The following is a 17031-nucleotide window of genomic DNA, read 5'->3' as shown; positions in this document are numbered from 1 at the left end:
CACCCGCTGTTCCCATCCAAGCCCTTTGGAAAAAGTTCCTTCCTTCAACTATTGTATTCTTAGAATTATAGTATTCCTTTATTCATTTTCCTTTAAATCATCCTTAATTTATTATTGTAAATTTCCAGTCAGAAATCAATTTAATATTTCCTTTTTCCAAATTTCTGACTAATGACCTTTGAATTATTTTAGTAAGTAATCTCATCAAAATCACACATACATACATACATTCATACTTAATTATGTTTACTAGAATTTAGTTAACGGAAATAACGGAATCCACTAAACAAGTTTGTCACTGTGGCAAAGAATTCAGTAATGTCTGCGAATATATTCACCACAAGAGCCAATGTTTTATAGATTGGTAAAAATTGCTTTTTTTTCTTTATTATTATGTGTTTTACATGCTTACATGTTTTAAGGATGTTTCGGATTTATAATAACAGCAAAAAGCTATCAAAATTAAAACAAAAAACATTTCTTACGTTTATACTGTTTGGAAAATAAAATATAAATAAAAATCTGTGTTATAAAAAGAATTAAAATATCAAAAAATAAAATTAATATATATATATATATATATATATATATATATATATATATATATATATATATATTTATTTATTGTAAACATATTACAATATTGTAGTATAAATTTATATATATATATATATATAAGATATAATATACAATTTATTTAAAATGGTATAAATAAAAAAACTATTTTTTAGCATCTAACAATAAAAATAAAATTCCCGAGTCAATAAAGACATCAAGTACAAAGCATGTGTGTCAATGTGGCGAAGAATTCGATGACGTCGACAAATATATTGACCACGCAAACAAACATTGACTCTTCCTTCCTATGAGTCTAAACTGGACGTAACAACAATAAAATAGCTCTTCTGAAGACTTTACCATTAAAATGTAAGTACATAAGCTTTTGAAAGAGCAAGAAAACCCATTCTATGTATTCCGGTATCTTATATCATCTACCACCAAACTGTCAATACTACGAAGAATTCGCCCAAGAGTTCGATTGCTGAACTCAAGACCTCAAGAGCCGAACTTCCTCAACGCTTCGTCATCCACCAAGGATCCTGTAGCTGACTTGAGACGAAAGACATTTCATTGATTATCCCGAGCCGGTAGAACGCTAGCTTACATCCCGGGGCGATCTAGCCTCGTCAAAATTGAAATCATAAAACGATGTGTTACAACAAGAATCGCGAGACGACCCAGTCTCATTAAAATAGAAACTATCAAATTCCGTGTTACGACAGTTTGCTATTGCCGTAACACGCTAGTGTCTAGGTATTCACCCGACACAGAAATGATTACCTTAGACTAAACCACAAAGATAAATATACATATGATAATTGTCAAATTAACCATATTAACAAAAATATATGCATAGGTAATTATATATCAATAATATGATATTATTTTTTTTGTAATATTACCTTCCTCTTCCACAATAATTATTCCTACTTTAGGGTAATCAAAGCACAATCGCTCCCGTTAGCTATTTGACAATCGCGAATCTCTAACATCCCACAAGAACAACAATTAGAAAATCGAATAACGAAAAAATAATAAGTAAATGGAAAAAAGCTCTCTTGAAGAATAAACTAACAATAACGTAACTGGTCCATAGAGAGCAAAATATATCGTATAAATAACAAGATAATTAGATAGGAACTAAATTAATTAATAAAATGTTGATTATATATAAAATCGTTTATAACAATATAAATCAATAATAATACAGACGGAAAGACGAACGTTTTGGCTCCTTTTTTGAGCCCTCTTCAGCATAAATAATTAAAGAAATCGCAAATTAATAATAATCTGCCATAATAACCAATAATAACCAATAAATAATTCTAAATATGGTAAACGATAACGTAAACCGTGTAGAAAATATCTATAAAAAACCGTACAAAATTATAGGACAAAATAAGAAGAACATAATTTTAATGACATTAGCACCCAACATACCAGATGAAACCCGATGATTCAAACCGCTGACAATGACAGAACTTTATCGTACTATTCATTCCGTGCAGCAAAGATATATAGGATATTCACGCAGAACTTCTAATATTTATTGTTACAATAGTTTTCGTGTCATCAAAAAACGCTGATCAATCTTTCTCTATAGAGAATAGTTAAGAATGTTCGATCCAGAATCCGTCGCTAATTTCTCTTTCAGAGGTCGATTCGTATCTGAATAGGTCTGAATTGGCCCTCGAGAAAACCATAGACCATATAATATAATATACAAAGAAATTCAAAGTCATATTTTCATATAATATATAGTCTCATTGTCTCCATAATACCTCAATATCACATAAGTTTAGAAAAAAATGTTTCATACAAAAGTTGTATGGTTTTATGTAGCATGGAAAGAATACGATGGAATTATAGATTAATAATAACAATTTGTCTAGTAAAACTAACAGCAAAGAAAAATAATATTGTATATGAGAGCAAAAGACAAACATGACAAACTGGAAACATTGGAATACAATTTCGTAGAACCAGAAGCGCGCAAAAGAGCATATTTTATGAAGGAGTGAAAATATATAATGCCTTATCAGATAAAATAAAAACCGATATTAAAAAATTGAATCGTTCAACTCTATATTAAGACAACATATTTTATGCAAAATAATTTAATGGAAAAAACTGACCTACGAAAGAAAAACAGCTTTTTTTCTAAAAGAAAAAAAAAGTCAATCAAAAACGAGCGAAGAAACAGATTAGAACGAAAAACGTTCAAGATAGTCGACTTGCGAATGACGATTAACTGTGTTGCGATATTAATTCTTCAATTCATTTATTTTTAACCTACTTTTGTTATAACTAAAATAAGATAAGTAGGCGCCACACACGTTTATCGTGTATACCATTGACGTATAAATATTTATTATAGATGATCAGAGATACGAGTATCTCACCTCAGTACTTATATGTCCAACATTTTAAACGATTTAATTTGTTTAATTAATATTCTAATATAATATTTACGCATAGAACTTTTGATAAAACTATTGTAGAATTTTCAAGCGCTTAAAATCTGATAAGAAATACTAAAAAAAGTCAGCGGACAAAATAAGCAGCTTATGAACTTGACATCTCAATTTGTCTTAAATCGAAATTTATAAGAGCAATTTTATTTTGTAGTTATAGTAATAAATAATATAGAACTTACCGACGAAATGTTATTTCAATATTTTTTCTATATTAATTTGATCCTTAACTTTCCGATAACTTTTCTTACAACATTTACAACAATCGATTACAATCAAAAGTGGCATATATATATATATACTTTTATAATAAGCAATACATATATAAAGAAGTGCTTTTTATTTTAACATGCTAATGAATGTTTTGGATTTAAATTTGTTTATTTTTAATTAACTGTATTGCTTTTACCGGTTTATATTACTGGTAATTTATGTATTACTATGTAATTAATCATGAATTAATTTTATTAACTTGTAGTGCCTAAGCCGAACTAAAAACATATTTATTTTATTTTATTCTTTGTTGCCAATTGTAATAAAATTTAATTGTGTAATCTCCAGTCAGAATTCTAAAACTTTAATGTAGTCACCTCAATATAATTCTCACAAGGAAAGGTATGGAAGTATTCTCATCTGATTTTAATGCGCTTTGAATATGTGTAGTCAAAATAAGAGACACGTATTTTTTTATACGTGCCCATACGGCCGTTAAGGTGAAACGCCCCTTTCAAAAAATGAAGGAGGAAGGATTTCGAAAAATACGACATTTAAGAAAAATCTGATTGCAATTTTAAAGTACATTAAAAACTATAAAACTTTTTTGAAGTTTTTTTTATATCTCTTACCGTTTCGACGGTATTTGCTCAAATATAAAAACCGATTTTTCTCAAGAGAGTCTGCTAAACTACAACATATTCAAAGCGCATTAAAATCAAAGGGGGACACTTCCATACCTTTCCTTGTCAGTCAGAATAACTAAAACTGGAACCAAAAAAGATAGAACTTTATATTCAAATAGCTGTAAAACCATCGTTAATACTTTGACGTCACTAATATTTGAACCAGTTAGATATTACAATAATAATTCATGAATATATTATACTATAAAGTTGTAACGTTTATGCATACAAAACAATAAGTAAATCATACTTTGCACAAGGCACAGAGTCTATAAAAATTAATATTCCTAAATTATTAACTATACTTGATATTATCTTGAAGGTAAACTGTAACCAGATTCATAAGTATGTAATTAGTTTTATTGTGAGTAGTTAATGAAAATATTGTCCAAAAAGTGCATTAACAAATGTGGAATTCTATTCTCCCTCTCTCATCCTTGGTCACTGACAATGAGTATTAACCAGGCCTCAGCGAAAAAACGTAATTACGTCTCTGAATGAAAATAATGAAGAAACGCTTTATGATAAAAAGTTATTAAGGCCAAATATGATCTTAAATTCTTTTTAAATAAAATGGCCGCATAATATTTGCAGAAATATAATAAGAAACTATGAATACTGGCGTAAAGTTTGTTCAAAACAAGAAAGAAAATACTACTTTCCTGATTAAAGCAAAATCAGTTAATTGAAAAGGTAAAAGAAAACAAATCTAAAATAAATGATAAAAAAATCAAAAGATTATCATGAATGATTAAAGAGATATCATCAAAGTTATCACCAAAGTAATTAGAAGTTAATTTATTCGGTGAATGATGAATTTTATAATATCTGCTATTACGCATATTCAGAAGAGATTCATTTAATGAATAAAACACACTTAGCGATAAAACACGGTAGAAGAACAAAAATTTTGAAGGAATTGCAGAAAAAGTATAAAAACATAATGTGTGAGGAAATAATTGAATGAATTATTTGGATTTGTGCAACACTTATCAAGAGAAATCTAAAATTCCTAAAAAATATCTTGTAGTACGATCAATGATTTTTAAAGAGATAAAGTCTATATGATCAGATAGATTTAGTCGATATGCAAAATCAGCAAGATAAAGATTATAAATGTACCCAAGCACAAAAAGGTTAAAAGGCATATTAAATATGTCTAAAGACAATAAGATCTTTTTAAATCTTTTTTTAAACGTCTTTTAAAAACATGTGCTGTATCGGCACTTTAATGTATTATCTTATCAAAATCCAGCCGCGTTTATTGAAATCTAAACGAGCAGAAAAAGTAGCATATGTATTATCTGATATTTTCACAATTTTTAAAGCTCCTACTGTTTTTAGAAAATATCCTGTATATTAATACATCAGATATTATTGTATATACAATACACAATGTTGTACACAAATGGTTAATATATTAATATTAAGACTTAAATATATACGTAAATTAGGAGAACACAATCATTAAATCGGTAAAAAATAATCTTAAATGTTATAAAAAAAACAGAGAAAAAGAAGTAGTAAAAAATAAAATTATTAAATTACTAACAGAAAAATTTGCTAGATTCACCTATAAGGAAAAATAAAAGTGTTTACGTAATTGTCTTATGTATTTCTCAAAAAACAAAAAAACAAAAATCGCCCTTGATCGATCCGTTAATTAGTTTGTTTTTAAACAAAGCAAAATAACATAAAAAATATTATATATTAATATATGTAATATGAAATATTCATATATTGATACTTTAATCATCTATATATATATATATATATATATATATATATATATATATATATATATATATATATGTAATATTAGATATAACATATACATATATATATATATAATAAAAATAATAAAATAAAGAAGAAAGTAAAAAAAATAGAAACAAAAATTATTAGCGGAGAAATCTAATAGACTTACCCACGAAAAGTAAGTGTTCACATGATTGTCTCTTCTATTTTTCAAAAAGCAATCACATTGTCTTCAATCCATTTAGTATTGCGTCACGTTGAGATGTACGTAGATGAGATTCAGTCGAAATCCAGTAATTTTTCAGAAGTTGACTCAATAAAACTCGTATATATAATAAATGCATTCCAGTACTTCATAGTAATGAATATTTTCACTGTGTTTGGGCTGTAAATAATAGAGAAATAATAATTTTAAATACTGCTCGACGTTAACGTAGTACTTTGCTATCCGCCATCATCGAAAGTTCCCTAGACCAGGTCTGTTATAATTTTACGTATTAATCATAAGTAAAAATTATTCACAAATTTTTATTTTTTAATACTATTTCTTATAATAGTTTCTTTTATAACGTTGAAAATTATTATATATAAAAATATTAATTATAACAATACAAATATATATTAACTTATATCAGACTTTTATGTATTCAATCTGTTTATTACACATTACACTAGTATACCAAGATCTTTGCACTCAAAATATTATTCAAATCATACGGCCCTGCTTTATAGTTACCATATACGCAAGGAATCAAGCCCGCTTTGTTAAACTGTCAGACCAATGTGAAACCCGGTAGCTTTGTCAATTGGTCAGTTAAATACTAGGACTTTCTGATTGGTGATTCACAATAGAAATCACCTAAGCTGATCAACGTATGCAAATGATTCTTCTGTATAGAAGTATCGTAAAATAAATGCCGATGGAATCTTTGTGCGCATGTATAAATGACATTATTTCCGCATGACCGATCTCCGCAGATTCGTACTTACAATTAGATGCAATCTACAATGATTCGCTTAGAATCTACATAAATTTTCTACATAACTAAGAAAATTAGTTAAATATATAAATTTTAGACTATTTGTTAATTATTGATTAATTATTTTATTAATTATTGATTAATTGTTTTATTATAGATTGTCTCGAAAGTCCTTTATACAATAATGTAAAGTATATTACTATCACGAAAATAAAAAAAAAAAAAAATAACTATTAATCTCTTGTGAAATAAATAATAAATTGAATCAGTTGTAAATTACTTACGTAAAGTTGCTCCGCCGTCATCCAGTTCTTCTTCCAAAATCTCCTTTTCTGCTCTAATACTCGAAATCTGACGATATAACTTTCCCGTTCGAGTGTCGCAGCACGAATGAAGCAGAATATGATAGCAAGATTATGGCGTATGTTCAACAATAACATCCTGTTCGTCGAAAAGGTCAAATAGCATAGTAGTTGGTTTGTTATGTCGACTATACCCTGTGTATCTCATATTTCAAATTTTGATGAATAATCGCATGCAAAATACATTTATTCAAATATAAAGAGAAGAATCTATTCAAAATTTTTTATAAAGAATAAAATTGCACTATCGTCGAATACAAAATATATTTATTAAAAAAATAAAAATTATTTTAATCACAAAACTATTTAGGTAAATTTATTTAATATTACTCTCTTTACGACAAACTTTCATTTTACGAGAAAAATGAAATTATAATTAGTTATGTATTAATGTGAGAATCAAGAACTTTATTTATTTTTAATTTTACTTATTATAAAGTAATATAATTAAATTGAATCTTTGCAAAATATAATTTATATACAATTTCAACATAAAATATCATAATATAATTCAATTAATAAAAATGCAGTTAAATATTACTATACGTCAATTATAACTTCATACATTAATTTATAATTTTATTATATTAATTCATAAGTCAAAATGTGATTCACACGTTATCAATTAGTAAAATCAAGTAAAATTAATTCATACTAACAATATATATCAATTTATGTATTAAATATACATTGAATTTAACATTTTATTAAATTTTCTGATAAACGCGTGAATAACTGAAAAAGATATTTTTATTTTTAAATTTGACTGTCTGAATATTATTATTGTTATTATTACTTAAAACATAATTTAAAAACATAAAATAGAAATTAAGAAATTAACTATTTATGTATCTTAATAAATATATTAAATATTAAGTACTTACAATTGATTATTAAATATGGTATAATAAATTCCAGCACACATTTTCTCATTTTATCAAAATTAGTATAAAGTAAAATAATTTTCATGGTCCATCATAAAAAAATTTTAATAAAAGAGAGAAAGCCAATATTTGACGTGTTATAAAATGTTCTTAAAACTTCAACAAATATGTATATTGTGTCTTTATATATATATATATATATATACATATTTTTTTTTTTAATATATTTACATAAAAGGGGACTGATAATTATAAATTGTAAAATCCAAAATACAGCATACGCATTTCTTAATGAATAAAAGATTTTTTATTTTATTATATAATAAGTATATCTTTTAATTGTTATCTTTTTAAGCTTTATTATTAAATGCCATAATCGCCATGTCATTAATGAGTCACAAAAATGTTATAAGAATTGTAAAAATTGTATAAAGCAATCTCATGATACTTATACTCGCTGAGACACGGCTTTCGTGAGAAATGAGTGATGCATTCAACCCCTCTATATCGATTTTTCGCCAAGGCAAAGTTACTCCGGAGACCGTCGCTTGCTTAAGTGTTTCCTAGTTACCGATGCAACGCGAAAGAAACGAGAAAGCGTGCGCGTCTTTTTAGTAAACAATAAATAATCAGGATTTTGAATTGAAGATGTTAAAAAAAGACTAATGAAAGAGTATAAAAAAAGATCCACGACAGATCTCAATGATCTCAATGCCATACTTTCGCTACTTTCATTTTCTTAGTAAGTAAAATATTCAATATAATTATTATTTGAATAATCTTAATAAAGTACTGCACATTCAATGTCAAATATACCTATATATTATCAGCACATACATATTACTGTTTATTATTATATTTATATTTTACACTTATAATATATCACAAAATTCTTCAATTCTTTTATCGATTCCTTAAAAGAAGTATACATATAATTATTGTGTATATATAAATCTATCACAGAGTACGTAAGAAATAAATATAAATCACAATATATTATGACCATAAGCCACTACACCGATAATAAAGGTTTGACAATTAATGCCAACTAACGTTTAATTTGCTTATTATATACCTATAATTAGCTCGAAAAAATTTGTATTTATTGCATTAAATTACAATATTTGTAATTTACAATAAATAATAGTAACCAAAAACAAGGATCTTTATACAACGCAACATTCTATTATTATTACACTACTATATTAAGTCGACACAGAAGATAAAGGCTAACGACCGGTTACGCTTTAAGAGAATCTGACTCGCGGGTATCGAAGCCTAAATCATTCCGCACGATTAAGCAGTATACGGATGCGCTAACACGTCGAACCCTTTAAGAGAGGCTCGGGCGAACTCCGAGGCACGTGGAACTGGAGGGGATCCTCCACCTTTAGTAGGACATAGCTCGGATTATGTATCTTCGGGCCGGCTATGTGCAGTCTTGTTTCACTGACGCGTCGACCACGTGCAGCGGGTACATTGCACAGTAAAATTGACACATCGGATTGTCAATCTTCTCAGTTTCCAGTAGATCAAGCAGTAGCCGATTGTTTCCAATTAATTAATCATCTTTGGCACAATGTTCAACGAAATCTATAATCTTTCGAAGTAAACCACGTGGATGCGGTCTTGACGATTTCTCGAAGAAAGAGTTATCTAATCGGGATTGATATTAGTCGATGACAAATCTGATTGAGAATTTAATTTAGTGATGATTAATCATTACAATTAAACCATAATTTTAATCCAGCAAATAAAAAATGAATTTTTGTTTAATGTGATGGCTAAATATATTGTGGAATATAAAACTGATACTAGCATGATAAAAATGCATATTTAATCAACGAAAAAAAGAAGAGAAGGAAGAAAATGAAGAGAAGATCAGGAATCTCGATGAGTGTCATTGCATTGTAACTTCTTTATGGTGATAACATCATAATTACAGAGATAAAGATCTATAACGAAAATGGTGTTTGATCCGATCTGCGAAGAGCAGAGAAAGCAATTTTTTCGGCAGAGCTATGGAGCTCATTTACCTGGGTAAGTACATGTTTTTTGTAAATACTTTCAGAGCGAGTCTTTCGAATTAATTTATGCATATACTTCATTTACATTTATTATAAAACTATTAACATTCTGCTGACAAAATGCATATACGCATAAACTTATTTGTATTTATATATTAAAAATATCAGTAAATACAAAAGTATTGAAGCTTTAATCAAAAATTTAATAATAAAATTTTAAAATTGAAAGATTGCTTATTGCTTATAAAAGACAAGAATTTAACAGTGTAATATATATATTAGGATTAGTTCAATTATAAGAATCTAATTAAATTTATAGTTTCATCATCTTAGTACTAAATGTTTCGTTAGCATTCATTGTTGCGTAATGCATGCAAATGCATAGCGTTTTAACAAAGAAACTTGCAACTCAACTGCAGATATTATGTACGATACATATAACAATTTTTAATTGATCATCTAAAGATTCGTCAAATGTAAATATCAATTAGAGTAATATCATTTTTTTTTCTTTTATTTTTATTTTTTGCTCCTTTTGTATATTACATTTATAATAAATTAATATATCGTCTCCAATGTATCGATAGAATATTTAATAGCTATATTATATTTATATTTATTACTATCTCATTCGACACTTATTTAAACCAATATATTCCAATTTATAGAAATCAGGATTTTATAAAACTACAGGGAAAAGAATAATTCTTATTTTTATTAGTAGCGATGACAATAAAGATAATTAATTGATAAATAATATTCATAAAAAATTTGACAAATTAATATTAAAACATTCACTGGCATGTTACTAATATTAAAATAATTAACAAAATTAACGTAATAATTTAAAAAATTAGAGTAATAAAAATTTTTAATTCTTATTTCTTTCTATCATAAAAAATAAAAGTTTCAAAAGTTTGTCACAATTTCTTTTTTAACTTTTTCTAATATTCCCTGATTGCTTCCAAGTTTACTAATTTTTTTTTAGTTTACACAGAATCCTCTTTGCGTATTTATATTAGTATAAAAAATTAAGTGATTTTTTAAATGATTTAATTTTACTGATCTAAATTTCTAAATAAGTGATAAAACGTATTTAGATTTTATAAACTTAATAAAAACATGGAAAGCGTGAAATTGATTCTGCAATAAAATCGCTGATTGAAGGCTTTTCAAGGATATTTGTTCTGCACGAAATTGAATTCGAGTTCTTTTTCGCAAACAGTGACTTCAAGTGATCTGATTCGATCTGATCTTGAAATGAATAGAAACCGCAAACCGGTATCTATAAATTAAAACTACTAATGAATTTTTGAAGTTGTTGGACCGTGACATCAGTATTGTGATGTTGTATACAATATCAGGCAATTATCAAGCTTAAATCTGAGTAACAGTAAAAGTTTAAATAAAAATAAATCTCAAAAAAAATATATAATATCTTGTCCAAAACATCTATAAATTAAAACAAGATATTCTTTTACCATACATACATGTACATGAATTATTTATATACGTACAATATGATATATGTGCAGTACGACCTTTGATAGCCAATGCAATAATTAAGATTTCGGGTATATCAACACATTAAGAAGAGCCATTTTAATACATAATGTATGTGCGCCAAATACATTATGCATTTCCAATACCTATTTACCGATTACACCGACATTGGGCGGGAAAATCGAAGCAGCCAACATGTTTCATTTCAGAGATTAGATCAGATTTAAATTAGCCGGACGGGACTCCCGGAAACATGCATTCCCACAATATTGACCTCAAAGTCACACATGGACGAAAGCGCTGGTACCGTGCTTGGTACCGTGCCAATTTACACCCCACGTCCACGCAAAGCTATATCACTTGTAAAACTACCCTCGTTTATGGTGGATCACCTCGGACTATTTACTCGTGATTTACTCTAAGCCCCGACGTATTGATCCGAGTAAGAAAAGATGTGCGTTGAAGCCGATAACTTTATGGGCAGATCGAGAAAAAAAGTGTTGTTTGAAAAAAAAAAACTTTCGACTTTCAACTTTATTTCTTTAAGTTAAATTTCTGCTGACTTTCTCTTATGATAAAAATAGATATCAAGAAATGATTGATAACACGTCTGTGAGTATGATCATGGTTTGTTGTTTTCTTTTTGTGAAAAAATTTAATTCTTATATATTTGCATTTCACAAAATATCCAAAAAGATCTTAAATTTAATTTTGAACCAATTTTAATTTCTATTTAATGAGACTACTAGTAAAATTATTTAAATTATAAAAAAAACGAAGATATTTTTTCGTAAATAAAGCATTTCTCTATGGAGATACGACAAATAAATCACGCTTAAATTTAGAGAAATCTGACAGAAATCTATTGCACGATCTCGTTTCTCTGACACTGATCTTGCGATATGCTAAGATGGTGCAACGTCCTAGATACGATTTACGTATATATCATAGCAAAGTCGAGACACACATGACAACCGAATAGGAGTGACTTCAACAATGTATGTCGCTGGTTATTCCACCGTGACCGCCAGAAAATGAAGGCTCGATTTACTGGGTCACCGGTAGTCCGCTTTTATGGTTCTGCGATTACTTTAATTAGGGATTGGCCGTAATATACCATTCTCTCAGACATTTAAAATGATTCTTACAATTAATGAAAGCAAATCACTAGGCGTATGCTAAAAACGTTATTTCGAATTAGTCCATATATAAATTAAAATATCATGCCACTAACCGCATAAACCTCAGAAATTTGGTAATACAATAAATAAAACAGACATTTTTTTTAAATATATATAATATGTAGATTGTATCACAACCTATAATCATTATCTTAATCATAGATTTATTAACCAATTTATTAACTAATTTAAAAACAATTTTTATAAATCGCTCTAATTATAATAATTAATATATTTTAATGTTAACAATATTAATATGCTTTATATAAAAGTTATAAGTAAAATAAATATATACAATCTTCACTCAGCTCCTACACGAAAAAAATAAAATTTTTATTCTGGATAAAAGAAAATTATTAACTTACAGAGTTGAAAAGCTTTTAAATAATTTCTTTAAAATACTTATTTTTTTATTTTATGATGATAGATGGAGGGAGGCGTCATAGTTCAACAAGAGTAAATATGTTTCGCGTGTGTAAACTCCACATTTTCTCTCGAATATATACTTTACTATATATACTTTACTATATATTCCTACATTATTGAACAGTAACAATATAATTGTAATAGTATAAATCTAACAAAAAAACATATTTTACGTATGCGCGCACATATACATAATATACAATATATCGTATACATTAAAACTTAAAAATTGGATACGCTTTATTAGACAGAAAAACATAACATGTGCATGTTAGTAATAGATCGTAATTTTGCACGCTACATTGTACACTTTAATCATAAAAAAGTAGACTAGAAACTGATCAAAAAAATTCATAGTACATTGACCTTTTCTTTCGCAAACGTGAAAACGTGTTGTACATATTTCTAACATATACATATATTAATATATAGTCGTTTATTTTTAAAAGAATTTCAGAAATTAGAAATACCCATTTTATGTGACAAAAAAGACATGCAACAAGTTTGCATAATATAAATCATATACTCAGCATATTTTTCCATATCCTTTTATTATGGGAAACTAGAAACTATAGCAAATATATATTAAAAAGTCAGTTATTAATACATTAATTTATTATACTAGTGAAAATTATAATGAAATAATAAAGTAGGATATAATGTAATATATAATAATACAAAACTACAAATATGCATAAGTATACGATTGTTTATTTTAAAATGTAGAGTCAAATCATTATTTAAATTAATATTCCCAAAATGATGTGCTCCATCTTTACTTTAACTATATGTGTGTACATTTTTTAGATACACGGGTCATTGTCCTACGCTCAAATTTCGCGTTGGAAAAAGATTCGGAGCAAGTACAGAAGAAATAATGAAGGTATAAATATCTTTAAAGACATCGGAAAAAATTATAACAGAAACTGTATAACTTGAGTGTAACAATAAATAGATGAAGAAAGACATACATACTCATAAAAAAAATTAATAAGGATAATTGCAATATTACAAATATTTCGTATAATCAAATTATGGGTTTAAAAATTTAATTTTATATTATAAATTATTGCACAGGAATTATTAGAAAAGAAAGTGCTCAAGACTGGACCATATAAGCCAAATTCTGATAGAGAAACTGAATTCTCGAGTCCTCAAGTTAAAGAAATTAAAAGAGACTGGAACAACGAAGCTAGATTATACAAGGCACCTCCGTACATTCTAGGATATACTGGTAATATATAAAATAATAAATATATATGTATTGCCCGTCAATATTACTTAAAATATTAAAATGTGTCCATATAATTTTATTAAAAAATTCTAAGCTTTAAAAAGATAAAAATCCAAAAAGATTTTCTTTTTTAAATATTTCCTTTTTGGACCTTAGTACAAGAATTAATTTAAAATATTGCTAATCTTAATTATTAAAATATTGAATTATTAAAAAAATATTAATTTAAAATCTTGCTAACATATATTGATTATAAAATGAGAAAAATCGATGTCAAGTAACCAAAAAAATCTATGATTAAAAAAATAAAGTAGCACACACACAAATATACAACACTTATATACATTCTCTTTTATCGCTTTAGAATCAATGTAGAATGAAATTGCTTTGGCATGACCTTCAGTGTACGCGATTAGTGAGCATTAACCGACCAACCTAAATTGTTTGTAATTAACAGTTTGCAAATTGCATCGCACGCACAGCGCGAATGAAACTTTATAGGTAGATACATATATTCTCAATCTGCTGAAAATAGCTGTAAAATACGATTTTCATTCCAATATATTTCGATGACGTAAAATTTCTGCTTTATAATTTTTTTTATTAATTAATGTTAAACATAATTATCAAATATGTAAAATTCTATCACTTACTCTACGCGATATGTAGATTATCGAAAGATTTATAGAAAAATAGAAGAGATAGAAATGATTTTTATTTTACGATTAGTTTCGCTTCTATGACCAACAAAGCAGCAATTATTATTGTTTTGACTCATCCAACATATGAACCATATCCAACATATGAGAAAAAAATCGCATAATATATATGAATAAAAACTAAATTTTTAAATTTAAATTAAAAATAAATTAGAAATTTATAAAAAAACCTAGCTTTCTTTATCTATAAATTTTAAAAACATTTAATATGATAATACGCATTCTCTCTTTCTTATATTAAATGTGAATTATATGTTTGATATTTTGTTGATTTATCACATAGGATATATTCCTGGCTTCAACAGCAGATTTGGTTTACCCTTTATGAAAGCCGTAGAAGTCGGTGCCAAAGAATGGCACGAAGCACAAATGAAATTGAGAGCACGGCGTGATGCAATGAGGGCTCACGCCGAACGAACAGATCCGAGAAATCTTTTATCTCGAGCAAGAGCAGATAACGTTGATATTGAGATTGATCACGGATATGACAGAGAAAGAAGAAGCTTTGGTATTTACACTTGTTATGCTTCAGTTGCTTATCAATCATTTTTCCAGTCTAATGTAATAGTGTGCCAATATATTGCATTATTCTAAATGCATATTTAATCAATTTTTTATGTCTAAAATAAAATTAATTAATGGTTTTCGACGAAATAATATATGCTAAGAACCTACTGTTATAATTATTATTATTACAGATTATGATGTCTCTCCGGAAAGACCACCCATCGTCGGTTATACGGGTCACATTCCAGGAGCGAAAGGAGAAGTCGCACTTTCTAAGAGATACGCTCAAGCCGCTAAAAAAGGATTAGAACGTGTTCAAAGGGAACGTGAAGAGAGATTCAACAGGACAAAAGATATGCACGCTGTGCAAAGAGTTCTCGACAATGCATATCTTGACGAAACGGGCCATACACGTGCATAAAATGATACAGAACTACAGAAATGTTCTTTAAAAAGGAGTAAAAAAAAGATATTTAGACCTTAGAGGGTTAAAGACAAAAAAAGAACAAAATTTACATTTCTAAATATCCATGTAAAAAATACGAAATTTTGCAATGCAGGCTAAAAAGTAGCATTCGAATCTCGTTTCGATCAATAAACATTTTATCCTTCGACAATGTCGTAAATCGAAATGTGTAAATGTGAGAAAATAATCGGATCGTCTTTTACGTATCATATTAGTGAATAATTTAATAACAAAAATATTTATAACCAAATAAATTTTTTTTAAATTGTAAGAATAATATTGAATGTTCCTAGTGAGCAGTAATAAGAGATTTTGCTACATTTTCTACTTTTCGGACAAATATTTTTAAAACTATACTATTCAAATACATAAAAACAAAAATGACATAGTTTTGATAACTGTTACAGAACAACTATTACAGGTACATTTTTATTTATTTTAATAATAAATAAAAATGAAAAATGTACCTGTGGAAATAGATTTACTTATCAATGTTCGGAAAATATGTATTAGTAGTTTAGTACATTTTCGACAAAGATGATAAGTATTTTGTTTTTACTACATCTATTATACATATTATAAAATGTCTTCACAATATATATATTTAAAAAACATTAAAGATTTATTGAAAATATAAGATAGACCAAGAGAAACTTTCCTCTTGATTACTCTTCAAAAAAAAGTATGACAATCAAGAAAAACTCTATTCTTAAAATTATTGTTTACTTATAGGACAAGTGCATAGATTATTTGTGCCATATCCTAATATTCGTCTATAATCGTAGAAATAAATCTACTGATGTATGTATATATATTATACAAAACTATTTCAAATGCTTTGAACTTCCAATATTTATAAGGCTTCTGCATCCCTTGCATATATACACACACATGCACTTGATCATATTGATATATGATATAGAAAAAAATAAAGTTTTTGGAAATATTTCTACTGGAAATATCTTCAAAGAAAACTAATAAATTATTATTCAATATGCTAGTTCCATTTCGGATAAATATAGTCTGATGTATATCTAAACTTCAGAATTC

At 27.2% G+C, this 17031-nt stretch overlaps 1 protein-coding gene and 1 long non-coding RNA gene across 2 annotated transcripts in view; one reads left to right on the top strand and one right to left on the bottom strand.

Moving 5' to 3' along the window:
• Positions 1-7093, bottom strand: part of LOC140674398 (uncharacterized) — a 51369-nt gene extending 44276 nt beyond the window's left edge. Inside the window, exons 1-2 of the long non-coding RNA XR_012048205.1 lie at positions 6957-7093; positions 5862-6077 (exon numbers count right to left, since the gene is read on the bottom strand). This is a non-coding gene — a long non-coding RNA (uncharacterized lncRNA). The remainder of the gene's footprint in view (positions 1-5861; positions 6078-6956) is intronic.
• A 2694-nt stretch (positions 7094-9787) lies between these two features.
• On the top strand, positions 9788-16526 carry LOC140662736 (ciliary microtubule inner protein 2B-like). The gene is made up of 5 exons (XM_072886332.1): positions 9788-9958; positions 13863-13938; positions 14133-14289; positions 15292-15516; positions 15707-16526. The coding sequence occupies exons 1-5, from the start codon at positions 9885-9887 to the stop codon at positions 15934-15936; spliced, it is 762 nt and encodes a 253-aa protein (XP_072742433.1). The 5' UTR covers positions 9788-9884; the 3' UTR covers positions 15937-16526.
• The last annotated feature ends 505 nt before the right edge of the window (positions 16527-17031 follow it).

The sequence above is a fragment of the Anoplolepis gracilipes genome, chromosome 2 (genome assembly GCF_047496725.1).
Source record: "Anoplolepis gracilipes chromosome 2, ASM4749672v1, whole genome shotgun sequence".
Taxonomy (NCBI): domain Eukaryota; kingdom Metazoa; phylum Arthropoda; class Insecta; order Hymenoptera; family Formicidae; genus Anoplolepis; species Anoplolepis gracilipes.
This window is presented reverse-complemented; position numbering and strand designations above follow the sequence as displayed.